This window comes from Oncorhynchus gorbuscha, linkage group LG04, assembly GCF_021184085.1.
Source record: "Oncorhynchus gorbuscha isolate QuinsamMale2020 ecotype Even-year linkage group LG04, OgorEven_v1.0, whole genome shotgun sequence".
In the NCBI taxonomy this organism is placed as follows: domain Eukaryota; kingdom Metazoa; phylum Chordata; class Actinopteri; order Salmoniformes; family Salmonidae; genus Oncorhynchus; species Oncorhynchus gorbuscha.
Genome location: NC_060176.1, coordinates 67,809,070 through 67,836,563, shown reverse-complemented (window position 1 = coordinate 67,836,563; position 27,494 = coordinate 67,809,070). Strand labels below are relative to the sequence as shown.

The following is a 27,494-nucleotide window of genomic DNA, read 5'->3' as shown; positions in this document are numbered from 1 at the left end:
AGGGGAAGGGGTCTGAATACTTTCTGAATGCACTGTATCTAGAGCTTGTTAGCCCATTGAGGATTTTTAGACAACGCTTCAAAAGTCACGAGGCGAGATCCAGCCAAATGTCATTTTAAGTTGCTGATTATATTCGTTTTAAGGTTGAAATCATGAGGAACCTTCAAAGACTGATACAGAATTGCCAACCAACCATGGAGTGTTTTTGTCAGTCTGTGAGCCCAATCTTTCCTCTGGGGTGTTCACAGCTCGGGGGTGTCCTCCTGTCTGAACCGTGTGTACCAGAGTCTGGGCAATCTCATCCGTTGGTCTGACCAAGTCATGCTGGAGGGGGTCAACCTGGAAGATAAAGAAACCATCGTTACCGTCACCACTGTGATCAAGGCAGTGCTTGATGGTGTTAAGGTAATGTTAGCATGCCAGACCATCACCACTGTGATTAAGGTAGTGCTCGGCGGTGTTAAGGTAATGTTAGCATACCAGACTGTCACCACTGTGATCAAGGTAGTGCTCGGCGGTGTTAAGGAAAGGTTAGCATACCAGAAACATGAAATATGAGACATCGCAGATTATGTGTACCATTTAATTAACGTTATGGTTTTTGGGGAAATGGTTGCTAGCCGAGTACTTAGTACTCTCTCAGTAAGAGATGGTAAAAATGGCTATGAAGTTGTCTAGCATTTATAACTGCACACGGTGATTGTTCACAGGAGCTAGTGAAACTGACCATAGAGAAACAGGAGCATCCTTCCCCCACGTCTCCTGTCAAACCAGTGCCAGTGGCCACCCCACCTGAGAGGTGAGTGAGCGACGGAGGACATCAATACACTCCTCCACTAACCTCATTTTCTCATATGTTCAGTAAATACAGTGGGGCAAAAAAGTATTTAGTCAGCTACCAATTGTGCAAGTTCTCCCACTTAAAAAGATGAGAGGCCTGTAATTTTCATCATAGGTAACTTCAACTATGACAGACAAAATTAATGGAAAAAATCCAGAAAATCACATTGTAGGATTTTTTATTTATTTATTTGCAAATTATGGTGGAAAATATGTATTTGGTCACCTACAAACAAGCAAGAATTCTGGCTCTCACAGACTTGTAACTTCTTCTTTAAGAGGCTCCTCTGTCCTCCACTCGTTGCCTGTATTAATGGCACCTGTTTGAACTTGTTATCAGTATAAAATACACCTGTTTACAACCTCAAACAGTCACACTCCAAACTCCAAGACCAAAGAGCTGTCAAAGGACACCAGAAACACCAGAAACAAAATTGTATACCTGCACCAGGCTGGGAAGACTGAATCTGCAATAGGTAAGCAGCTTGGTTTGAAGAAATCCACTGTGGGAGCAGTTATTAGGAAATGGAAGACATACAAGACCACTGATAATCTCCCTCGATCTGGGGCTCCACGCAAGATCTCACCATGTGGGGTCAAAATGATCACAAGAACGGTGAGCAAAAATCCCAGAACCACACGGGGTGACCTAGTGAATGACCTGCAGAGAGCTGCGACCAAAGTAACAAAGCCTACCATCAGTAACACACTACGCCGCCAGGGACTCAAATCCTGCAGTGCCAGACGTGTCCCCCTTAAGCCAGTACATGTCCAGGCCCGTCTGAAGTTTGCTAGAGAGCATTTGGATGATCCAGAAGAAGATTGGGAGAAAGTCATATGGTCAGATGAAACCAAAATGTAACTTCTTGGTAAAAACTCTACTTGTTGTGTTTGGAGGACAAAGAATGCTGAGTTTCATGCAAAGAACACCATACCTACTGTGAAGCATGGGGGTGGAAACATCATGCTTTGGGGCTGATTTTCTGCAAAGGGACCAGGACGACTGATCCGTGTAAAGGAAAGAATGAATGGGGCCATGTATCGTAAGATTTTGAGTGAAAACCTCCTTCCATCAGCAAGGGCATTGAAGATGAAACGTGGCTGGGTCTTTCAGCATGACAATGATCCCAAGCACACCGCCCGGGCAACGAAGGAGTGGCTTCGTAAGAAGCATTTCAAGGTCCTGGAGTGGCCTGGCAGTCTCCAGATCTCAACCCCATAGAAAATCTTTGGAGGGAGTTGAAAGTCTGTGTTGCCCAGCAACGGCCCCAAAACATCACTGCTCTAGAGGAGATCTGCATGGAGGAATGGGCCAAAATACCAGCAACAGTGTGTGAAAACCTTGTGAAGACTTACAGAAAACGTTTGACCACTGTCATTGTCAACAAAGGGTATATAACAAAGTATTGAGATAAACTTTTGTTTTTGACCAAATACTTATTTTCCACCATAATTTGCAAATAAATTCATTAAAAATCCTACAATGTGATTTTCTGGATTTTTTTTCTTCTCATTTTGTCTGTCATAGTTGAAGTGTACCTATGATGAAAATTACAGGCCTCTATCATCTTTTTAAGTGGGAGAACTTGCACACTTGTTGGCTGACTAAATACTTTTTTGCCCCACTGTATATATCAGACTTGACGGTAATTGTACAAGATGTAAAACAACATCAGTAAACAACTTGCATACCCACAGTGCTGCTGAGCCGCCAGCCAATGAGAAGGAGAGTCTGGACAAGAGCTCAGCCACGTCCCAATCTATGGAAGCCCTGACTGAACCCACTGGAGAGGAGGAGGAGGAAGAAGAGGTGGTGGCCCCAGCAAAACCCCCTCTCCCTGGCCTCAAGATGGCTGAACACAAGTAAGAGCTCCTTTCATGGAGATGGTGTCTGTTTCATAGCTTCAATATACAGTAGTTCATCAATGGAGCCCCCCTATCACTGGCCCAGACATGTCGCTTCAGGCAAGGTCAAGTCTCCACCTCTCTTTCTTCAAATGGCACAGAGCTGCATATCAATATCATGATCCACGCAGATTACCATTCCATTCTGCAGGATACCATTGCATTCAGACTTAATAAACTGCTTCGGAATGGGAAAAGTTTAACCCCTCATAAGATAATTTAATTGACTGCTCTCAGTCACAGCACAAGGCAGGGTCAAGTCTGCACTGAAGTAAATGCAGTAAATGCAGTAGCCAAGTCAGTAGCCAAGTCACAAATCACTGTTTAGCCAAGACTCAAGTCCCCAACTCTGTATACTTGTTAGGCCTGCTGATAGCGCAGCACCAATTTATCAACTGAAAAACGTTTATTGTATACCACTCATCACATTGAATGTCCTTGGATTACAGGCCAATGTGGTTGCCGCTCGTCTCTTTACAAGAAGACAAGAGAGGTACAATAGCTGGGAAACTGTGTGTTATAAGTAGTCTTGATTCTTTAGAAAGCTTTATAGACTTTGAAGGGGGTAAAAAAGGGAGGTGTCAGAAATTAGACTTCCTCTGGTGAGAACTGTCACGGCACCATCTCTGAGGCTCTTTTCTTTTGGGAAAAACTGTGCTCGGCAGAGGCTGGCGAGTTTACGGCCAGAGAGTGACGACAAGGAATGGAAATGGACCAGATTCCAGAGCCCACCACAAACACACTGGAAAGCAGCATATCCAGACACTTCTACATCCTTAAAGGCTCTTTGTCTTTCCTTCTGCTCCCAACAGTAGCTCTCTAAATTTCACTTGTCCCGCAGCAGGTACGGGTAGCTCTCTGAATTTCACTTATCCCGCAGCAGGTACGGGTAGCTCTCTGAATTTCACTTATCCCGCAGCATGTACGGGTAGCTCTCTAAATTTCACTTGTCCCGCAGCAGGTACGGGTAGCTCTCTGAATTTCACTTATCCCGCAGCAGGTACGGGTAGCTCTCTGAATTTCACTTATCCCGCAGCATGTACGGGTAGCTCTCTAAATTTCACTTGTCCCACAGCAGGTACGGGTAGCTCTCTGAATTTCACTTATCCCACAGCAGGTACGGGTAGCTCTCTGAATTTCACTTATCCCGCAGCAGGTACGGGTAGCTCTCTGAATTTCACTTATCCCGCAGCAGGTACGGGTAGCTCTCTGAATTTCACTTATCCCGCAGCAGGTACGGGTAGCTCTCTGAATTTCACTTATCCCGCAGCAGGTACGGGTAGCTCTCTGAATTTCACTTGTCCCGCAGCAGGTACGGGTAGCTCTCTGAATTTCACTTGTCCCGCAGCAGGTACGGGTAGCTCTCTGAATTTCACTTATCCCGCAGCAGGTACGGGTAGCTCTCTGAATTTCACTTATCCCGCAGCAGGTACGGGTAGCTCTCTGAATTTCACTTATCCCGCAGCAGGTACGGGTAGCTCTCTGAATTTCACTTATCCCGCAGCAGGTACGGGTAGCTCTCTGAATTTCACTTATCCCGCAGCAGGTACGGGTAGCTCTCTGAATTTCACTTGTCCCGCAGCAGGTACGGGTAGCTCTCTGAATTTCACTTGTCCCGCAGCAGGTACGGGTAGCTCTCTGAATTTCACTTATCCCGCAGCAGGTACGGGTAGCTCTCTGAATTTCACTTATCCCGCAGCAGGTGCGGGTAGCTCTCTGAATGTCACCTTGCACACAGCAGGTGCTAGTAGCTCTCTGAATTTCATCTTACCCGCAGCAGGTGCGGGTAGCTCTCTGAATTTCACCTTGCCCACAGCTGGTGCGGGTAGCTCTCTGAAAGTCACCTTGCCCACAACAGATGCGGGTAGTTCTCTGAATGTCACCTTGCCCACAGCAGGGTAGCTCTCGACAGCGGTCTGTGTGTCTTACGCAGGGGCACACTGCAGATTTTGTCGTTCTTTTTTTGTGGTAATTCATTTGTATTTTTCTCCTCCCTGGGGACTTGCCTTGCCTTGTCACCCACACCCCACTCCCTAACTGGCATAGTGTATATCCTCAACTTCTTCATCACCACAGCTGCCTGCCTGCCCTGCATCTCGTCATTGGGCCATCTGTGTGCACTGCGGTGTGGAAACAATTCAGTAGCTGCTGCTCTCTCCACCACTATCTGTTTGTGGAGTGGGAAAAAGCAGCCAGGCAGTGACCCGTGCACTGCACATTTTTCCCATTGTTCTGCTACTACAGAATGCTCTCGGAAAGTGTCAGATATTGTATATTATCTCTCAACCCACCCAGGCCAGTGTCAGTGCAGTCTTTTCCCAACCTCCCTTCACCATACATACTACATAATACATACTACACAGTACACACAGAAGAAGTGAATCAGTCAGTGTACTGTGGCTAGGGCTGCATGCGTGGCTTTTGGAATACGTTGCATTGATGGTCATTGCACGCTGCTTCATATTTAAATGATGTCACCTTCTTCTCCCCCACCAGTCCTCCTGCTCTGCCTCCAAAGAAGCGCCAGTCTGCCCCCTCACCCACCCGGGTGGCAGTAGTGGCCCCCATGAGCCGCGCCACCAGTGGCTCCAGTCTTCCCATGGGCATCGGCCCCCACAAACAGGTACAGTGACTCCAGTCTTTCATGGGCATCGGCCTCCATAAACAGGTACAGTGACTCCAGTCTTTCATGGGCACCCGTCCTCCACAAACAGGTACAGTCACTCCAGTCTTTCATGGGCATCGGCCTCCACAAACAGGTACAGTGACTCCAGTCTTTCATGGGCATCGGCCTCCACAAACAGGTACAGTCACTCCAGTCTTTCATGGGCATCAGCCTCCACAAACAGGTACAGTGACTCCAGTCTTTCATGGGCATCGGCCTCCACAAACAGGTACAGTGACTCCAGTCTTTCATGGGCATCAGCCTCCACAAACAGGTACAGTGACTCCAGTCTTTCATGGGCATCAGCCTCTACAAACAGGTACAGTGACTCCAGTCTTTCATGGGCATTGGCCTCCACAAACAGGTACAGTGACTCCAGTCTTTCATGGGCATCAGCCTCCACAAACAGGTACAGTGACTCCAGTCTTTCATGGGCATCGGCCTCCACAAACAGGTACAGTGGAAGGAGCACCTACACACACTGGGGCTGTGTCTGAAATGGCACCATATTCAGTATAGTGTACTTCTTCTGGCCAGGCCCCATAGGGAATACATTGCCATTTTGGATTTTGCTATGTTTTACACCGGGGTGTGACCTATATAAGCTATTTCTTGCACTGTTTATTTTTTGCCGGCTATTATGTATTTTTCCACTAAAGCGGGTCTTGTCACCTCTCTCTGGTTGGCAGGAGTTCGAGGTGGATGCCCTGCAGCGGCGCTTCTCTGGGGGCAGCCATTACTACGGAGGGGAGTCGCCGCGCATATCCCCCTGCAATAGCATGGGCAAGCTGAGCAAGTCCGACGGGCAGCTGTCCTGGACAATGGACAGTGGGCAGTGCTCACGCAACACCAGCAGTGAGGCTCTGGGTGAGTACTTAAACAGGCGTCAAAGCTCGATCTTTAACCAGAGATTCATTTTATTTTTCAAATAATGTAAACTATTTGGTGGAATGTGCTTTGTGCCTACCCGAATGGGCAAGTCAAATGTTGTCTTTAAGACAACATTAATTTGCTTTGACTCTAGTGTTCCATTTGTACATTTTACTTGCCCGTTTGGGCAGTATTTCGTGTCATATTCACTCAATTCCATTCCAACCTCTCCCTCCGCACGTGCTCAGTGCACACACAAGCTCCTGTTAGGTTTACAGAAATAATTGTCTATAAAAATATATGTAACTGATGGAATACACAAGCTACATTCCTTACAAATTATGGCAGTTTTATCACAAATTCAAAATGGACAGGTTGATTGAAGTAGAAAAATGTGTTCCAACAACGAGCTGCAGTTTTTGAATAATTGCGTCCTGTCTATTTTCCGCTTAAGCTACTTTGCAAACTGCTAGTGCCATTTAGAATTAGTTAGCCTAGGCTATAACCCCCCAAAACATAGACAGGTTCCACACTGACAATATGCAAAAACATTAGTTTGACAAAGAGCGTATTTTCATCAGAAACATCAAGCATGCAGTGGCAAGAAAACGTACATTAACGTTCAAAAGTTTGGGGTCACTTAGAAATGTCCTTGTTTTTGAAATAAAGCACATTTTTTGTCCATTAAAATAACATCAAATTGATCAGAAATACAGTGTCGACATTGTTAATGTTGTAAATCACTATTGTAGCTGGAAACTGCATATTTTTTTAATGGAACATCTACATAGGCGTAGAGGCCATTATCAGCAACCATCACTCCTGTGTTCCAATGGCACGTTGTGTTAGCTAATCCAAGTTTATCATTTTAAAAGGCTAATTGATCGTTAGAAAACCATTTTGCAATTATGTTAGCGCAGCTTGAAAACTGTTTTGCTGATTAAAGAATCAATAAAACTGGCCTTCTTTAGGTTAATTGAGTATCTGGAGCATCAGCATTTGTGGGTTTGATTACAGGTTCAAAATGTCCAGAAACAAAGGAATTTCTTCTAAAACTCATCAGTCTATTCTTGTTCTGAGAAATGAAGGCTATTCCATCTGAGAAATTGCCAAGAAACGAAAGATCTCGCACAACGCTGTGTAAGAGTGTCTGCTAAATGACTTAAATGTAAATGTAAATGTACTACTCCCATAACACAACAGCGCAAACTGGCGCTAACCAGAATAGAAAGAGTGGGAGGCCCTGATGCACAACTGAGCAAGAGGACAAGTACATTAGAGTGTCTCGTTTGAGAAACAGACGCCTCACAAGTCCTCAACTGGCAGCTTATTTAAAAGGTACCCGCAAAACACCAGTCTCAACGTCAACAGTGAAGAGGAGACTCCGGAATGCTGGCCGTCTAGGCAGAGTTGCAAAGAAAAAAACATATCTCAGAATGGCCAATAAAAATAAAAGATTAAGATGGGCAAAATAACACGGACACTGGACAGAAAAACTCTGCCTAGAAGGCCAGCATCCCGGAGTCGCCTCTTCACTGTTGATGTTGAGACTGGTGTTGTGCGGGTACTATTTAATGAAGCTGCCATTAGAAATTTCTAAGTGACCCCCACCTTTTGAACGGTAGTGTATGTGAACCCTTTGGAATTACCTGGATTTCTGCATAAATTTTACATAAAATTTGATCTGATCTTCATCTAAGTCGCAACCATAGACAAACACTGTGCTTAAACTAATAACACATTATTGTATTTTTATTGTCTATATTGAATACATAATACATAATTGGCAGGCAACATTTTCACAAAAACAAGAAAAGCATTCAAATAAAATGATTTACCTTTGAAGAACATTCGGATGTTTTCAATGACGAGACTCTCAGTTAGATAGCAAATGTTCATTTTTTCCAAAAATATTATTTGTGTAAGAGAAATAGCTCCGTTTTGTTCATCACGTTTGGCTAAAAAAAAAAACGAAAATGCAGTCAACACAATGCCAAACTTTTTTCCAAATTAGCTCCATAATATTGACAAAAACATGGCAAACGTTGTTTAGAATCAATCCTCACGGTGTTTTCACAATTCTATTCGATGAAAAATCATTTGTGGCAGTCAGTTTCTCATCAGAGGCAAACGGAAAAATACTGCAGCTGGAGATTACGCAATAATTGCGACGGAGGACACCAAGCGACCACCTGGTAGATGTAGTCTCTTGTGGTCAATCTTCCAATGATATGCCTACAAATACGTCACAATGCTGCAGACACCTTGGGGAAAACGTGGAAAACATAAGCTGACTCCTAGCTCCTCCACAGCCATATAAGGAGTCATTGCCATGAGGCGGTTTCAAAAAATGCGGCACTTCCTGATTGGATTTTTATCTGGGGTTTTTCTGTAACATCAGTTCTGTGGCACTCACAGACAATATCTTTGCAGTTTTGGAAACGTCAGAGTGTTTTCTTTCCAAAGCTGTCGATTATATGCATAGTCGAGCATCTTTTCGTGACAAAATATCTTGTTTAACTTCTTGCGGCGAGCCATCCCGGATCCGGGATCGTGAATACAGCCTCAAACTCATTACCATAACGCAACGTTAACTATTCATGAAAATCGCAAATGAAATGAAATCAATATGCTAGCTCTCAAGCTTAGCCTTTTGTTAACAACACTCATCTCAGATTTTCAAAAATATGCTTCTCAACCATAGCAAAACTAGCATTTGTGTAACAGTATTGATAGCTATTGATAGCTAGCATTAGCATTTAGCGTTAGCATTCAGCAGGCAACATTTTCACAAAAACCAGAAAACCATTCAAATAAAATAATTTACCTTTGAAGAACTTCGGATGTTTTCAATGAGGAGACTCTCAGTGTAGAAAAGGCCCATGGAGTTGGTGGAATACTCCTTTAATTAATTGCCATTTACTCAGCTGGGCCAGGGGCGCTTTAATTAGGTCAGGTGGAAATGTCCTACAGATCTCAACTCTATAAAAGGAGGAAATTGCCATCGCCTGATCTCGCTGCTTTCTCTTCCCTAAATCCATCTGATCCAGAAGTTCTGTGCCTCCATGAATCCACCACAGACTACCAGTAAATATACCACTTTATGGTTAAAGGAATTCCTGCCTCAGTCTCATACATTCCTCTGTCACCTGACACGTGACCACCTGTTCACCTTCACTGTCAGTCATCCTACCTGTCCAGCAACCCACACAGATTCCACTAATCTTTCAATGGTCCTTTGAGCCGGACGATGACTGAACCAAAGACAGGTGAAAAGGAAATGGAGGCGGAGAGGGAAGAATTGTCTCCACTGGAAGGAAGAAGAGAGGAGGAGAGAGCAGCTGAGGGAAAGGTCTTGGAACAAAGGAAATATCCAGGAGCTAAGCCTAAAGCAACAAAGGCTTCATCCTCAACTACCAGGAGCACCAGAAGAACCAGGCAAGCACCTGGTTATCTTAAGGACTATGTGGTCGAGGTTCCGACATCAAAGGGCAAGCCCACCAGAGCTCAAAGAGTTGATGGATCAACTATATGTTTCAGCCATCAACCATCCCCTCTGAGCCAAGGACCGGAAACTGCTTTGGAGCAGGAAAGTGGTCTACGTGAGGAACCTATGGAGGGGGTAACTCCCACTGCACAGGTCGACCAGCTTCCAGAGGCAGGCTCCGCTCACCCCTTAACTAATGGGAAATCGTCGAAGCACTCTAGATGGAGTGGGAGTTCGACCAGTGGATACCCCTTTGGAAGTGGCCATGGCAGCCGCCATTCACTAGCCCTCAGCAATTCACAGAACGCTGTCCTACAAGAGAGGATGAAACTATTAGCTTTGGAGGAAATTGAGCGTCAGATTGAGGAGGAACGACAGGCTCACGAACGATGTCACCAATTGGATGTGCAGGCCCGTAGAGCTCTACAGGAAAGGGAATTAATTGCCAAGGACCTGGCACAGCAGCGACGGCACCGTCAAGCCAGAAGGGAATTAGAAGAGGCACGGATGGTCTCATCCTTCCTGGAGAGGAACGAACAGGGAGTTGACCTGACCACCCCTCCACATGGACCTGAACTGTCTGCCTTTCTTTCCCAATCTGCCCCTCTGGTACAGCATGGCACACAGTCCTCGGAGGCTCCGGGGTCAACAGCCAACACGGAGCACGGGAGACGGGCCGCTCCGCCAACGCCCTCTATGCCAGTGACACAAGTTAGCATTCCTCCATCTGGACAAAGCATCACTCCTTCGCCTTTCCGCCAATTACCAACCAAGGCAAATCGTTCCTTTCATCCAGGGCCAGGCCAGTCCTCAAACAACAGGTCGGAGGGCTCTCGCCCAATTCCGGCTGCCACAAATGGTGGGTCTGGGACAGTAGGTGACCGGCCCAATGAGGCCACAGTGGGCTCATCAGAAGTCCCGGGTTTATCCTTCACGCAACCAGAAGAGGGAGCCAACATTATGAAACTTCTAGTAGCCTCAGCCTATGGAATTCCCAGACCCAAACTGCCATACTTTGAAAACGGAAAGGAGAGTGAATTTGTCCTTTTGGAAATGGCATTGGAGAGTCTACTGGGTATTCACGGTCATCTGTCAGAACGCTACAAATACCAAGTACTAATGGATCATTTGCGGTTTCCAAGTGCATACAGGCTGGCCCAATCCTTTATGCACTCCGCAACACCATACACAACAGCTCTCCAGGCCCTGAAGGCGAGATATGGTGAGCCACGTCAGCTAGTCCAGAATGAACTAAACAACATCCTGAACACGTCTCCAATTAAAATGGGAGACCATGCTGCCTTCCAAGAATTCTCCCTGGCTGTCCAATCCCTGACCTCGATGCTCCAATCCGTTGAAGGAGAAGACGGGAACGAGCTTAAATGTGGCTCCCACGTGGACAGGCTTCTCAGCAAACTTCCAGTGTACCTCAGAGACAGTTTCATTGAACATTGTTTGAATAAGGGCATCCTGAAAGAGGGCTCGAGAAGCACCTATGCTCTCAGAGACCTGGCCACATGGTTGGAGGTGAAGGCAAGGGCGAAGAGCATCGCTCACCAGGCCACAATCTCCGCCATAGCCACAGGGGGAAGGAAGGAGTTTGAACGCCAGCAGGGACAGAAAAGACCAAATCCCACTACCATGTACTTAAATAGTGAGGCCGGGGAGGAACCCGGGAAGAAGACCCCTCTCAAGAGCAAGAACATCAAATTCCAGCCTTACTGCCCATATTGCAATAGTAAGGGGCACTTCCTTGGCTCATGCCCCAGAGTAAAAAAGCTCACTCAAACTCAATTGAAGGCCTGGATCACTTCAGGCGAGCGATGCTACAAGTGTGCCCGTAGCCATAAGGTGGAGACCTGCACATTGAGGAAACCCTGCAACCGCTGTGAAGAAATCCATCTCACCGTGTTGCATGATCTATTTCCCCAAGCAAAGAAGGAGCAGAGTATGCTCATGGTAGGAGCTGCAAAGGAGCTGTATCTCGACCAGCAGAACCGGTCTCCAAGGGTCATGTTGAAGGTGGTCAAGGTAACTCTGCAAAGTGAAGGGAGAAGCATTGATACATTCGCCGTTCTAGATGATGGGTCAGAAAGAACAATCATTCTCACAGCGGCCACCCGTCACCTTAACCTGGAAGGGCCCCCCGAGACCCTTAATCTCAGAACGGTGCGACATGATGTTATCCAAATGAAAGGCTCTGCTGTAACCTTCAGCATTTCACCTTCAGGAAACAGGGGCGTGGCCTATAACATCACCAATGCCTTCACGGCAGATGGCTTGAATCTCGCAGAGCACTCCTGCCCGGTAAGTGTTCTACAGAAACAATATCCTTATCTACGAGGATTGCCTCTTCCTAACCTGGCCAGAGTAGCACCACTTATCCTGATTGGGTCAGACCACCCACATCTCGTCACCCCGACTGAGCCTATACGAGCTGGACCAGAAGGAGGACCCATTGCTGTCCATACATCCTTGGGTTGGGCTGTGCAAGGTCCATTCCATCTACTTCTCTCCACCCAAGCTGTACAGTCACAGCAAGTCCTCTTCACCAGAAGCAATCCAGATGCAGCCACTGACCTCCTTCGGAATGTTGAGATGCTATGGAAAATGGACACCTTCTCCAACCGGAAGATACAGGAGGTCACTCGCTCGAAAAATGACTCCTATGCATTAGACCTCCTGGAGAAGAGCACCACCACCACTGAAATGGATAGCGTTCGCAGGTATGCAACCCCACTGCTACGGGTGCCCAACCATCCTCCTCTGGCAACCACGACACGGGCTGTACTCCCACTACTGCGTGGAACAGAGCGAAGCCTGGTGAAGAATCCTGAGCTTGCAGAAGTTCATAACCGAGAGATTCATAACCTTGTGAAGGCAGGCTACGTCACTGAAGTGACAGCTCATGAAGAGGGAAACGCACTCCGTGAATCCTGGTATCTCCCTCACCATGTTATCCAGCAACATGGTGGGAAGTATAGACTTGTCTTCAACTGTTCATTCCAAGCAGCTGGTCAAAGCCTGAATGACTGTCTACTCCCCGGACCAACCTTAGGTCCTTCCTTGCTCGGTGTCCTTCTCCGGTTCCGTCAGCACTCTACAGCCATCAGTGGAGACATCAAAGCCATGTTTCATCAGATTCGTTTACTGCCTTCCGACACCACACTGCTCCGGTTCATATGGCGAAATATGGAACGAGATGCAGAGCCCACAATCTATGAATGGCAGGTACTCCCATTCGGCACCACCTGCAGTCCTTGCTGTGCCATATACGCTCTGCAGAGACACGCACGGGAGCATCCAGACAGTGACCCAGAAGTATTGGATTCAGTGGAAAATGCCTTCTATGTGGATAACTGCTTACAAAGCATCCCATCCACGGCTGAAGCGAAATCACTCCTTGATAAAGTGCGGAATCTCCTGTCCAAAGGGGGATTTGAGGTCCGACAGTGGGCTAGTAACAGAGCGGAGGTTATCCAGCACCTCCCGCCACAAGCTAGGTCCAGTAGCAGTGAACTATGGCTAACGCAGTCTGGTGCTAACCCAGAAGAGCCCACTCTAGGACTGAGGTGGAGCTGCCTACCGGATACCCTGGGGTATAAGCACCGCTCATCCCCGAGTACCGAAACCCCCACTCTGCGCACCATCTATCGGACCCTGGCCAGTCAATACGATCCCCTTGGGTATATCCTGCCATACACAACACGGGCCAAAGTCTTAGTCCAGGACCTGTGGCAGACCAAGAGGGACTGGGATGAACCAATCCACCCAGCTGACCTAGTGGAACGATGGATCTGTTGGGAAACTGAGTTAACGGAGCTCTCTGATGTCCAAATGCCAAGATGTTATGTACCATCCTGTGTTGACCAACTGGGATCATGCCTGGAACTGCATGTGTTCTGTGACGCTTCGGAGCGAGCTTATGGGGCAGTTTCCTATCTTAGAGTGGAGGATAAGGCAGGCCACACCCATGTCTCCTTTGTCATGGCCAGGTCCAGGGTCGCACCCAAGAAGCAGTTGTCAATGCCTAGGCTGGAACTCAGTGCTGCCCTTTCCAGAGCCCAGTTGGCCTCTATCTTGCGAGCCGAGCTCACCTTGCCAATCCAAAGGATCATCTACTGGAGTGATTCGACCACTGTATTGACATGGCTCAAGTCGGAGTCCTGCAGGTATAAGGTGTTTGTCGGGACTCGCATTGCGGAAATCCAAGACCTAACAGAAGTCCAGGACTGGAGGTATGTTGATAGCATAAACAATCCTGCTGATGACATTACTAGAGGTAAAACCCTTAAGGAATTGGCTAAACCCCATCGCTGGAGCTTGGGACCACCATTCTTGTCCCAACCAGAGAACGAGTGGCCGACAGCCCCCAGGCGTGCGGCCCCTCCGCGACCGACTGAAGCTCATGAGTTAAGGAAGTCTGCCCAATGCTACAGCATTTCTACGGAACCAACAACGGCTCTCCCTGACCTAACACAATCCCAAACACTGCCGGATCTGATCACAGCCACAAACCAGACCTCAGATGGGGTGGCTTCTATACCTACCTCCCTCGCGGCAGAGACACTACTCCTCCAGCAAGTACAAGCAGTTAGCTTCCCTGAGGAGTTAAAAGCTCTGAAAGCCGGTAGGGAAGTGGCTAAGGGCAGCCGTCTTCTCTCTCTTGCCCCAGAATATGATCCAATCCTTGGAGTGATCAGAGTCGGAGGAGGCTGCGCCAAGCGGAGGTTTTGGACCCAGATGCTATCCACCCAATTATCCTCGACTCCAGACACCCTCTTACCAGGCTCCTCATCAAGAGTTATGATGAGCGGCTTCTCCACCCAGGGCCAGAGAGGGTCTATGGGGAGATGAGGCGGAAGTACTGGATAATTGGAGGACGAGGAGCCATTCGTAAGCACCAATACGCCTGCGTAGAATGTCAGAGATGGCGGGCCGGAGCTACGGTGCCCAAAATGGCAGATTTACCCCCTGCTCGCTTGCGCCTCCTTAAACCACCCTTCTGGTCAACAGGAGTAGATTGCTTCGGCCCCTTGATGATCAAGTTAGGTCGTCGTGTGGAAAAGCGCTGGGGCATTCTATTCAAGTGTATGACAACCAGATGTGTCCACCTGGACCTACTGGAGAGTTTGGATACGGAAGCCTTCCTCATGGCCCTACGGCGGTTTATCTCCCGACGGGGAAACCCTACGAGATCCTGGCTGACAGAGGTACGAACTTCAAGGCAGGAGAAGCCAGGTTGGAGGAAGCCTTCCAAGCCATGGAACCCAGCCTCCAGGATCAGCTGATGGACCAACAAATCTCATTCAAATTTAACCCTCCAGGCGCTCCTCATTTTGGAGGAACATGGGAGCGAGAGATCAAATCTGTAAAGACGGCCTTACGAGTCGTACTAGGGGACCAAACTGTCACTGAAACGGTCTTGAGGACTGTCCTGATAGAGGTGGAAGGGATTCTGAACTCCAAACCCTTGGGATATCTCTCTGCAGACATCGCTGACCCCGATCCGGTTACACCGAATATGCTCTTGATGGGACGCCGAGATGCGTCACTTCCTCAAGCCATGTATGCTGATACCAACCTCGTCGGCAGACGCCGGTGGCGACACAGCCAAATCTTAGCTGACCATTTTTGGGCCCGATTCATTCGGGATTACCTACCAAGTCTACAGCACAGAGGGAAATGGCGGAGAGAAATGGCCAGCCTGGAAACTGGCCAAGTAGTAATGATGGTGGACCCTCAGCTGCCTCGAGCCTCCTGGCCGGTGGGCCGTATAACTAAGAGCATGCCTGGGACCGATGGTCGTGTTAGATCAGTGGAAATCCAGGTGAAGAACCGGACATATATCCGGCCAGTTGCCCGACTGATTCCTCTCCCTGAGATGACAGAGGACGGGGAGCAATGAGCCTTTTTGAGGAATGTGGAAATTAACAAATTTCCGGGGTGGCTGTAGAAAAGGCCCATGGAGTTGGTGGAATACTCCTTTAATTAATTGCCATTTACTCAGCTGGGCCAGGGGCGCTTTAATTAGGTCAGGTGGAAATGTCCTACAGATCTCAACTCTATAAAAGGAGGAAATTGCCATCGCCTGATCTCGCTGCTTTCTCTTCCCTAAATCCATCTGATCCAGAAGTTCTGTGCCTCCATGAATCCACCACAGACTACCAGTAAATATACCACTTTATGGTTAAAGGAATTCCTGCCTCAGTCTCATACATTCCTCTGTCACCTGACACGTGACCACCTGTTCACCTTCACTGTCAGTCATCCTACCTGTCCAGCAACCCACACAGATTCCACTAATCTTTCACTCAGTTAGATAGCAAATGTTCCGTTTTTCCTGAAAGATTATTTGTTTGGGAGAAATCGCTCCATTTTGTGCGTCACGTTTAGCTACTAAAAAACCTGTATCCAGGATTGTGTAAATCTATCCGCAAGCTCATTAGCATAACACAACGTTAACTATTTATGATAATCGCAAATTAAATTAAATCAATATGCTAGCTCTCAAGCTTAGCCTTTTGTTAACAACACTGTCATCTCATATTTTCAAAAATATGCTTCTCAACCATAGCAAAACTAGCATTTAGTGTTAGCATTTAGCATTAGCATTTAGGATTAGCATCAGCAGGCAACATTTTCACAAAAACCAGAAAAACATTCAAATAAATAATTTACCTTTGAAGAACTTCGGATGTTTTCAATGAGGAGACTCTCAGTTAGATAGCAAATGTTCAGTTTTTCCTGAAAGATTATTTGTGCAGGAGAAATCGGTCCGTTTTCTGCGTCATGTTTGGCATGTTATAAAAACACTGAACTTTTTCCAAAATAACTCCATAATATCGACTGAAACATGGCAAACGTTGTTTAGAATCAATCCTCAAGGTGTTTTTCTACATATCTCTTCAATGATATATCGTTCGTGGAAGTGTGCATTCCCCTCTGAACCCCATGGGAAAATGCCTGCAGCTGAAAATTACGCACCAATTTAGACAAAGGACACCTGGCGGACCCCTGGCAAATGTAGTCTCTTATGGCCAATCTTCCAATGATATGCCTACAAATACGTCACAATGCTGCAGACACCTTGGATGAACGGCAGAGAGCTTAGGCTCATTCATGGCACATTCACAGCCATATAAGGAGACGATGGAATACAGAGCCTCAACAATTCTGCTCATTTCCTGTTTGAGGTTTCATCTTGGTTTCGCCTGTAGCATGAGTTCTGTAGCACTCACAGATAATATCTTTGCAGTTTTGGAAACGTCAGAGTGTTTTCTTTCCAAAGCTGCCAATTATATCCATAGTTGAGCATCTTTTCGTGACAAAATATTGCGCTTAAAACGGGAACGTTTTTTATCCAATAATGAAATAGCGCCCACATGGCTTCAAGAAGTTAAAACGGGAACGTTTTTCATCCACAAATTAAAATAGTGCCCCCTAGTTATAAAAGGTTAATAAACAAATTAGGCACTCTTGATACAACATTTTGAACAGAAATGCAATGGTTCATTGGATCAGTCAAACATTGCACATACACTGCTGCCATCTAGTGACCAAAATCTAATAGTAAAACAACAACAAAATACACAAGACTGGTTGGTTTTATCTTTGTATTATCTTTTACCAGATCTAGTGTGTTATATTCTTCTACATTCCTTTCACATTTCCCCAAACTTCAAAGTGTTTCCTTTCAAATGGTACCAAGAATACGCATATCCTTGCTTCAGGGCTTGAGTTACACAAATCTAACTGCTTGTATGTCATTTTAGGTGAAAATTGAAAAAAGGGGGTGGATCCCTTAAATTCAAGGGTTCACATACTTTTTCCAACCTGCACTGTGAATGTTTACACAGTGTGTTCAATAAAGACATGAACATTTATAATTGTTTGTTATTAGTTTAAGCAGACTGTGTTTGTCTATAGTTGTGACTTGGATGAAGATGTGCTCAACAAGCCGACCTGGTTAAATAAAGGTGAAATAAAAAACAACACAAAAACAATCAGATAACATTCTAAAGGGTTCACATACTTTTTCTTCCCACTGTATGCCTACTCACCAAACAGATGTCATGGCCATAATTCATCACTATGCAGTGTTCAATGTGGAATTGTTCATCCATTTAGAAAATTCAGAAGATTAAATCGAACGTCTGTATATTGAAAAGAGGACAAATGTTGGTTTGTAACCCTGAATTTTTTCTTTCGTCTCAAATAAATTGAGCCCCGTTTCAAATGATCCCTCTCTGAGAATAACTGCTCCAGGCATGAGATGTGCATCACTGGCAACTTTATTAATTTGGATAAATATTCTGTTATATTTTATTCTTATATTACATCATGTTTTTTTTTACAATAAAATAGGTGTCTTGACTGTGAAAAGGGCTCAGGAATTAAGAGTGTCTGTCTACTACTGAACTTCCGGCGCCGACAGAGATGGCCGTCTCGGTTTGCGTTCCTAGGAAACTATGCAGTTTTAATTTTTTTTTACGTGTTATTTCTTACATTGGTACCCCAGGTCATCTTAGGTTTCATTACATGCAGTCGAGAAGAACTACTGAACATAAGAGCAGCGTCAACTCACCATCAGTACGACCAAGAATATGACTTTCGCGAAGCGGATCCTGTGTTCTGCCTTTCACCCAGGACAACGGAATGGATCTCAGCCGGCGACCCCAAAAAACGACTTTGAAAAAGGGGAAAACGAAGCGGTCTTCTGGTCAGACTCCGGAGACGGGCACATCGTGCACCACTCCCTAGCATTCTCCTCGCCAATGTCCAGTCTCTTGACAACAAGGTTGATGAAATCCGAGCAAGGGTAGCATTCCAGAGGGACATCAGAGACTGTAACGTTCTTTGCTTCACGGAAACATGGCTCACTGGAGAGACGCTATCGGAGACGGTGCAGCCAGCTGGTTTCTCCACGCATCGCGCCGACAGAAACAAACATCTTTCTGGTAAGAAGAGGGGTGAGGGCGTATGCTTTATGGTTAACCGGTTAAGCCCTGTTTACTGCCCTTTCTGGAGGAATTGGGTACACATATAAAACAGGATAAATTTTTGTCAAAAGTTGCTAATATATGCATATAAAAAATATTATCGAATAGAAAACACTCTAAAGCTTCTAAAACCGTTTAAATTTTGTCTCTATGTAAAGCAGAAGTCTCAGGGCATGCATTCTCCCAAAGTCTCTCTTGTCATGGAAAAAGTTGGCCCAACTTTGATGTCATCGTATACGCCTTCCCAATCAACTACCGCTCTGGGAACAGTCTGTACGTGTTCAGCGCGAAGCCTGCTTTCAATGGGGCTTCTCATTGTGAGAATCGCGCGCTCACGAGACGTTGAGCGTGCCGAAAGGTCTCGGTCACGCGAAAAAAAAGTGTACGTTTATGCGCGCTCTGCCCCCGCTCTCTCTTTTCTTCAGGATCAATTAAAAGACGTGTGTGTTTTTCGCTTCGTCCTCACAATTGCTGTACACCTTTATAACATGTTAAAGCTTAATTATGAACATAGTTTGACAAGTTTACTCGACATATAATATATATTTTCAACGTTTTGGTGCGCATCCACTTGAATTTTGCCTACATTTCGACTGAAATGTGGCTATTTTGAGAACCGAAAGACGCAGACTAGAAAACTGAACGCTGTTTTGGTAAGTATAATCCCTTCCAGGTCTTTTGATGGAAGAACAGCAAAGGTACGGGAATATTTATGTGTTAATTTTGGGTTTCTGTCGACTCCAAGATAGAGGAGGCATAATGATACATTTGGAGCGCCGACTCCTAGTATAGCCTAGTAAACGCAACCTGTAACGTTAAAAATAAATGTAACACAGCGATTGCATTTAGAAGAAGTGACTAAATAACTTTTTTGCCCGCTTTGAGGACAATACAGTGCCACTGACACTGCCCGCAACTAAAACATGCGTACTCTCCTTCACTGCAGCCGACGTGAGGAAAACATTTAAACGTGTCAACCCTCGCAAGGCTGCAGGCCCAGACGGCATCCCCAGCCGCGCCCTCAGAGCATGCGCAGACCAGCTGGCTGGTGTGTTTACGGACATATTCAATCAATCCCTATCTCAGTCTGTTGTTCCCACATGCTTCAAGATGGCCACCATTGTTCCTGTTCCCAAGAAAGCTAAGGTAGCTGAGCTAAACGACTACCGCCCCGTAGCACTCACTTCCGTCATCATGTAGTGCTTTGAGAGACTAGTCAAGGACCATATCACCTCCACCCTACCTGACACCCTAGACCCACTCTAATTTGCTTACCGCCCAAGTAGGTCCACAGACGATATATATATATATACTGCACACTGCCCTAACCCATCTGGACAAGAGGAATACCTATGTGAGAATGCTGTTCATCGACTACAGCTCGGCATTCAACACCATAGTGCCCTCCAAGCTCGTCATCAAGCTCGAGACCCTGGGTCTCGACCCCGCCCTGTGCAACTGGGTACTGGACTTCCTGACGGGCCGCCCCCAGGTGGTGAGGGTAGGCAACAACATCTCCACCCCGCTGATCCTCAACACTGGGGCCCCACAAGGGTGCGTTCTGAGCCCTCTCCTGTACTCCCTGTTCACCCACGACTGCGTGGCCACGCACGCCTCCAACTCAATCATCAAGTTTGCGGATGACACAACAGTGGTAGGCTTGATTACCAACAACGACGAGACGGCCTACAGGGAGGAGGTGAGGGCCCTCGGAGTGTGGTGTCAGGAAAATAACCTCACACTCAACGTCAACAAAACTAAGGAGATGATTGTGGACTTAAGGAAACAGCAGAAGGAACACCCCCCTATCCACATCGATGGAACAGTAGTGGAGAGGGTAGTAAGTTTTAAGTTCCTCGGCGTTCACATCACAGACAAACTGAATTGGTCCACCCACACAGACAGCATCGTGAAGAAGGCGCAGCAGGCTTGTCACCAAAAGCACTCACAAACTTCTACAGATGCACAATCGAGAGCATCCTGTCGGGCTGTATTACCGCCTGGTACGGCAACTGCTCCGCCCACAACCGTAAGGTTCTCCAGAGGGTAGTGAGGTCTGCACAACGCATCACCGGGGGCAAACTACCTGCCCTCCAGGACACCTACACCACCCGATGTCACAGGAAGGCCATAAAGATCATCAAGGACAACAACCACCCGAGCCACTGCCTGTTCACCCCGCTATCATCCAGAAGGCGAGGTCAGTACAGGTGCATCAAAGCTGGGACCGAGAGACTGAAAAACAGCTTCTATCTCAAGGCCATCAGACTGTTAAACAGCCACCACTAACATTGAGTGGCTGCTGCCAACACACTGACTCAACTCCAGCCACTTTAATAATGGGAATTGATGGGAAATGATGTAAAATATATCACTAGCCACTTTAAACAATGCTACCTAATATAATGTTTACATACCCTACATTATTAATCTCATATGTATACGTATATACTGTACTCTATCATCTACTGCATCCTTATGTAATACATGTATCACTAGCCACTTTAACTATGCCACTTTGTTTACATACTCATCTCAATTGTATATACTGCACTCAATACCATCTACTGTATCTTGCCTATGCCGCTCTGTACCATCACTCATTCATATATTTTATGTACATATTCTTTATCCCCTTACACTTGTGTCTATAAGGTAGTAGTTTTGGAATTGTTAGCTAGATTACTTGTTGGTTATTACTGCATTGTCGAAACTAGAAGCACAAGCATTTCGCTACACTCGCACTAACATCTGCTAACCATGTGTATGTGACAAATAAAATTTGATTTGATACTAAATGAACAAAACAAGGCTATGCCATTACACAGCCATGGAGTTCTACAAGCAGGTTACTGCCTTTTTGAAGATTGTGTTTCAAGATATAATATAATAACCAGTTGATATTATGGTTTCAATAAATTCATCTTATATGGCACTTGCTTTTTTATTGAGGCAATTTAGCTATTAGGATTTGTTTGTAATGGTTATGATAAATTACGCGCTGTTGCAATCTTATGACATCTAGGGAAATGCACCCAAAAATCCAGTGTTTTAAAAAATTATGTTCTAAAAAAATGTTTGTTTTTTCATGCGAGTACTCAAACAGTCAAAAGATTTCAAATGCTCATCCCTAACACACACACATGAAACTCACACACAACACAAACACATATGAGTTACATGTTCCTGCACTGGCTTCACAGAGGCCTGCTTGGAGAGGAGCCCATTGGGTAGAGAGGATCCCATTGGTTTTTGAGAGGAGCCACTATGAGCCCATTAGGTTAGAGAGGAACCACTATGAGCCCATTAGGTTAGAGAGGAGCCACTATGAGCCCATTAGGTTAGAGAGGAGCCACTATGAGCCCATGAGGTTAGAGAGGAGCCACTATGAGCCCATTAGGTTAGAGAGGAGCCACTATGAGCCCATTAGGTTAGAGAGGAGCCACTGAGCCCATTAGGTTCGAGTGTAGCCATTATGAGCCCATTAGGTTAGAGAGGAGACACTATGAGCCCATTAGGTAGAGAGGAGCCACTATGAGCCCATTAGGTTAGAGAGGAGCCACTATGAACCCATTAGGTTAGAGGAGACACTATGAACCCATTAGGTTAGAGGAGCCACTATGAGCCCATTAGATAGAGAGGAGCCGCTATGAGCCCATTAGGGTAGAGAGGAGCCGCGATGATTCCAGCAAGAGAGGCCTGTCTCTTTGATTAGGAGCACTGTGGTCACCACGGGATCACCATAGTTTGTCTTGATGTGGCAGCCACAGTGTGCGGAAACAAGCCTGCTGCTGATGCGTGTAATGAGTTAACACACGCAGGCAGGAGCTTCCTGTTCTTGCCACCTCCAACAGCACTGAGCATTGTTTACGAGCTGTGACCACCATCTTGTGAGACAAGACTTCACCGAGGCTGCATCTCAACAGTCTTTAAGCAGTCTCCTCTCCTTCATCTGCATCGGTCTGGAAACAGGATAGCAGGGAGTAGGGCAATATGGTGGATGCTTACTGGGAATTTGTTGAGGAGAGGAAGCCATGCGATGCTATTGAGATGCAGCCTCAAAAAGTCTAAGTTGTAATACCACGGCTGAAACCTTTTGGGACCGAAGACAAGAAAGTGACTGTTGTCAGGGTGATAAGAACATTGCACCAGGTCATCAGGTGGCCCTTTTCTCAGTGGAAAGAGAAGGGAACCGTTTTGTGCCTTTTCCATTGTGATCAACTGACGTGTCATGGATCAGTTTCAAAACCAACCCTTTGTGAAATCCCAATATCCCACCTCACCCCCTAATGAAAATAGATTCTGCCTATGTGTTTGTTGTGCTCCTGAGTGGGGATTTTAGAGAAAAATACCTTTTATGCCAAAGTGACAGTGTGGCATTGTTTTCAGTGCTCTGTGGGGTGACTCACCTGTCCCCCATCTCTCTCTCTCTCTCTCTCTCTCTCTCTCTCTCCCTCCTCCCCTCCACAGACACCACAGACCACTACGACCCGGACTACGACTTCCTGCACCAGGACCTGTCCAGCTTGGAGCAGATGACTCCTGTGCCAGTGGGAGCGTGCCTCAGCCCCCTGCCTGAGTCCCACAGCGAGTCTTCCTGCCCCGGTCCGCCGCTGGCACAACTCCACTTCAGCTCCCTCCAGGGCTGCTCCGTGACTTCCGCCCTGCCGCCCCCTGCCCTGCCAGAAAAGAAGCGCAGAGGTGGCGCCTGCTCAGGCTTTTCCGACGGCTCCTACTCGGGCTCATCCTGGTGCGTTTCCTTTGAGCGCCACCCATCCCAGTACGACAACCTCATGGAGGAGGACCTTCCGCCTGTGCCCCCCTTTCCCCTGTTCACGCCCGACATCTTGCCCCTGTGCCACACCGCCGGGGGGTTTGTGTCTGAGTTCAGCGGCAGCGAGACGACAGACGTACCTCAGAGTCCACCGCCACTCCCTGAGAAGAAGAGCCGTCACAGTGAGTATCTGATGTCAGGGGGAGGCAGAAATAATTCATAAAAAGCCTTATACAATCTCTGCTGTTACCAGGATTTTGACATTTAAGCTCCAAATACAGCGGATTAGGCCCCTTCGCTATGTCTGTAATGCACATGGAGGCCTACTGCTGTGCTATAATGATAAAACCACAGAATTAAATAGAACACATTCAATTTTATCTCAGTGTAACGTTGGGGTCCCATGTTTTTTTTCCAGCAGGGGTTATGGCTGGGTTCATACAAAACCTGGCACCCTTAAGGCGTCAGCAAGCTCCAGTTCGGCTGGCGCCTAGCCAAACTCGGTTAGGTGAACCGAACGATTGTGCTCTTATACTTTCTTAAAAGACCTTTGCTTGAGAAAAAAAGCACCAATAGTACTGTTTGCCTTAGCAAGTATACACTTCCTCAAAATAGTTAGAATTAAAAAATAAAAAATAAATTCTTCCTTTATTTAACTAGGCAAGTCAGTTAAGAACAAATTGTTATTTTCAATGACGGCCTAGGAACAGCGGATTAACTGCCTGTTCAGCGGCAGAACAACAGATTTGTACCTTGTCAGCTCGGGGATTTGAACTTGCAACCTTTCGGTTACTAGTCCAACGCGCTAACCACTAGGCTACCCTGCCAAAAATCTGTAATTTAAAAAAAAATGTTTTTGCCGAGGATATCTTCGATTATACATCTAAGATGTTTGGTGCAGTTTTTGTGAATGAAAAAGTGTGCTTGAAAAAGAGTAATCTCTTGTTGAATGACAGCAAAGACTTTATTGAAGAATCCATACTGTTGACCAATCACCGATGAAGGGGCGTAGACTTCTATGGGGTCAATTTCACGCCATATGTATTGAATTCAAAATAAAATAAATCGTGAACATGAAAAATAAAGTTGAGAATATTAACATTATATTTTCAGGACGGGTGAAATAATGGATGTTGAAATCAAAAACCCAACAATTAAAAGCAAAATGTATAGAATTATATGCACAGAATTGTATAAATAAGACATCAAACCCCAAAAACTTGTAAGCAAATAATTTTAAAGTGAGAGCAAAACTCTATGACAAATGATTCAATTTTTTTTTTTGAAAACTAATGCAAAAATCGTTTTCGGTTAAACTTTCCCAGTAACCAATCCTATTGAATAGATTTTGCCTCCACTCTTGCCTGAATGTACTACCTTTCAGTTATACATCTCGTATCTTTGCTTTCACTGCCAGTCTTTTCGATTGCAAGTTTGGGCATCATTTTCCCGTGAAAGGCGAGGTTTAGAGGGAGGCGTAGACAATGAGTCTCCGTTGGTCCGCTAGTTTTGGAGTGACGGTTCGTCTTAACCCAATCAATGAACATGAATTACCTGTCGCACAACGTTCAGCGCAGGTGTTGGTAACTCGTTCGCCATACATCTGCGCTAAACTTTGTGCAACAGGTAATTCATATGTTTACTAAGTTGTTAGATGGTTTGTTATTAAATGTATTAGATAGACATGCTTCTAATATCTGTACATTATTGACCCATGACTGACATATTTTTGATGTCCATTAGCTAAAACCATAAAACTAGGTGACGTCAGACCGTCTACTCAAATAGGCAGTAGAAAAAAAGCCTGTCTATCATGTTCATTGATTGGGTTAAGACGAACCGTCACTCCAAAACGAGTGGACCAATGGAGACTCATTGTCTAGACCTCCCTCTACTCCCCACCCTTCAGGGAAAAATTATGCAAAAACTCGCAATTGAAAAAAAACTGGCAGTGAAAGCAAAGAAACTGACATCGAAGCAAAGATACGAGTAGCGTAACCAAATGGTAGTACATGTAGGCAAAATCTATTCAGTATGATTGGTTGCTGGGAAAGTTTAACCGAAAACGATTTTTGCATTAGTTTTCAAAATTCTTGGGTTTTGCTTTTGATGTCTTATTTTTGTTTATAATTCTATACATTTTGCTTTCAATTGTTGAGTTTTTGATTTCAACATCCATTATTAATTTCACTCATCCTCGAAAATATCATGTTTACATTCTCAACTTTATTTTTCATGTTCACAATTATGTTTTTTTTTAAATCAATACATATGGCGTGAAATTGACCCCGTAGACTTCAGCTACCAACTTCGGTTTGCCTCAAGAAAAAATGTTGTGCGCCCGAACAGATGACAAAAAAAACATACCCTAGCCTAAAACGTCACAAAATGTTGTCATAATATATGCACAAACTCTTCCGAACTGTTTCGGCTGGGAAGCATTTGGACACCTTTATTAGGCAGGTGTGTCCGTCTGATACATGCTTGTAATCCCTGCAGATCTGTCATACTTATTATGTTCCTATAGGATTTGGTTGTTCCATCTTGCCCTCAACCCTCTGTCTGCTAGCTAGACCATCACAATGGAGCCAGCCATGTTGGATAGGACCTGCTGCTGCTGCTGCTGCTGCTGCTGCTGCTGCTGCTGCTGCTGCTGCTGCTGCTGCTGCTGCTGCTGCTGCTGCTGCTGCTGCTGCTGCTGCTGCTGCTGCTGCTGCTGCTGCTGCTGCTGCTGCTGCTGCTGCTGCTGCTGCTGCTGCTGCTGCTGCTGCTGCTGCTGCTGCTGCTGCTGCTGCTGCTGCTGCTGCTGCTGCTGCTGCTGCTGCTGCTGCTGCTGCTGCTGCTGCTGCTGCTGCTGCTGCTGCTGCTGCTGCTGCTGCTGCTGCTGCTGCTGCTGCTGCTGCTGCTGCTGCTGCTGCTGCTGCTGCTGCTGCTGCTGCTGCTGCTGCTGCTGCTGCTGCTGCTGCTGCTGCTGCTGCTGCTGCTGCTGCTGCTGCTGCTGCTGCTGCTGCTGCTGCTGCTGCTGCTGCTGCTGCTGCTGCTGCTGAATGAAGAGCCGTTCGGAGTTCCATGCGCTTCATGTTTGTGCTGCAGGCTGGCCCTGTGGGGGTGTGGGTGTAGGTGTGTGTGGATGAGTCCACAGCTAGGAGCCCTGTGTACACACACACACACACACAGACACACAGACACACAGGCCTGGAGGTTTCACTTATGCCAGCCCTGTGAGCTCACATGAAATAATGCATTTGTTGATGCAAGATGGCGTAGCAGTCGGCGTAGCAGTCGGACGTGTGTTTTGTCTTGTCCTTGTCCTGTCTGACCCTCTATTTCTGAAACTATCTGCCGCCATTGTCGCAACCCCTATTACCAGCCTGTTCAACCTCTCTTTCATATCGTCTGAGATCCCCAAGGATTGGAAAGCTGCCGCAGTCATCCCCCTCTTCAAAGGGGGAGACACCCTGGACCCAAACTGTCATAGACTTATATCCATCCTGCCCTGTCTATCTAAGGTCTTCGAAAGCCAAGTCAACAAACAGGTCACTGACCATCTCGAATCCCACCGTACCTTCTCCGCTGTGCAATCTGGTTTCCGAGCCGGTCAATAGCCTCGGTTTTTCGGATGACTGCCTTGCCTGGTTCACCAATTACTTTGCAGACAGAGTTCAGTGTGTCAAATCGGAGGGCATGCTGTCCAGTCCTCTGGCAGTCTCTGTGGGGGTGCCACAGGGTTCAATTCTCGGACCGACTCTTTTCTCTGTATATATCAATGATGTTGCTCTTGCTGCGGGCGATTCCCTGATCCACCTCTACGCAGACGACACCATTCTATATACTTTTGGCCCGTCATTGGACACTGTGCTATCTAACCTCCAAACGAGCTTCAATGCCATACAGCACTCCTTCCGTGGCCTCCAACTGCTCTTAAACGCGAGTAAAACCAAATGCATGCTT

General features: G+C 46.3%; 1 protein-coding gene across 3 annotated transcripts in view; it reads left to right on the top strand.

Annotated features, from left to right (window-relative positions):
* Positions 1-27,494, top strand: part of LOC124034575 (rap guanine nucleotide exchange factor 1-like) — a 61,060-nt gene that overhangs the window by 12,717 nt on the left and 20,849 nt on the right. For all 3 annotated transcript variants that reach the window (XM_046347951.1, XM_046347953.1, XM_046347952.1), the window contains exons 4-9: positions 249-405; positions 711-799; positions 2,539-2,703; positions 5,242-5,368; positions 6,100-6,277; positions 23,240-23,725. In XM_046347951.1, the coding sequence (XP_046203907.1) occupies positions 249-405; positions 711-799; positions 2,539-2,703; positions 5,242-5,368; positions 6,100-6,277; positions 23,240-23,725 (1,202 nt within the window). The remainder of the gene's footprint in view (positions 1-248; positions 406-710; positions 800-2,538; positions 2,704-5,241; positions 5,369-6,099; positions 6,278-23,239; positions 23,726-27,494) is intronic.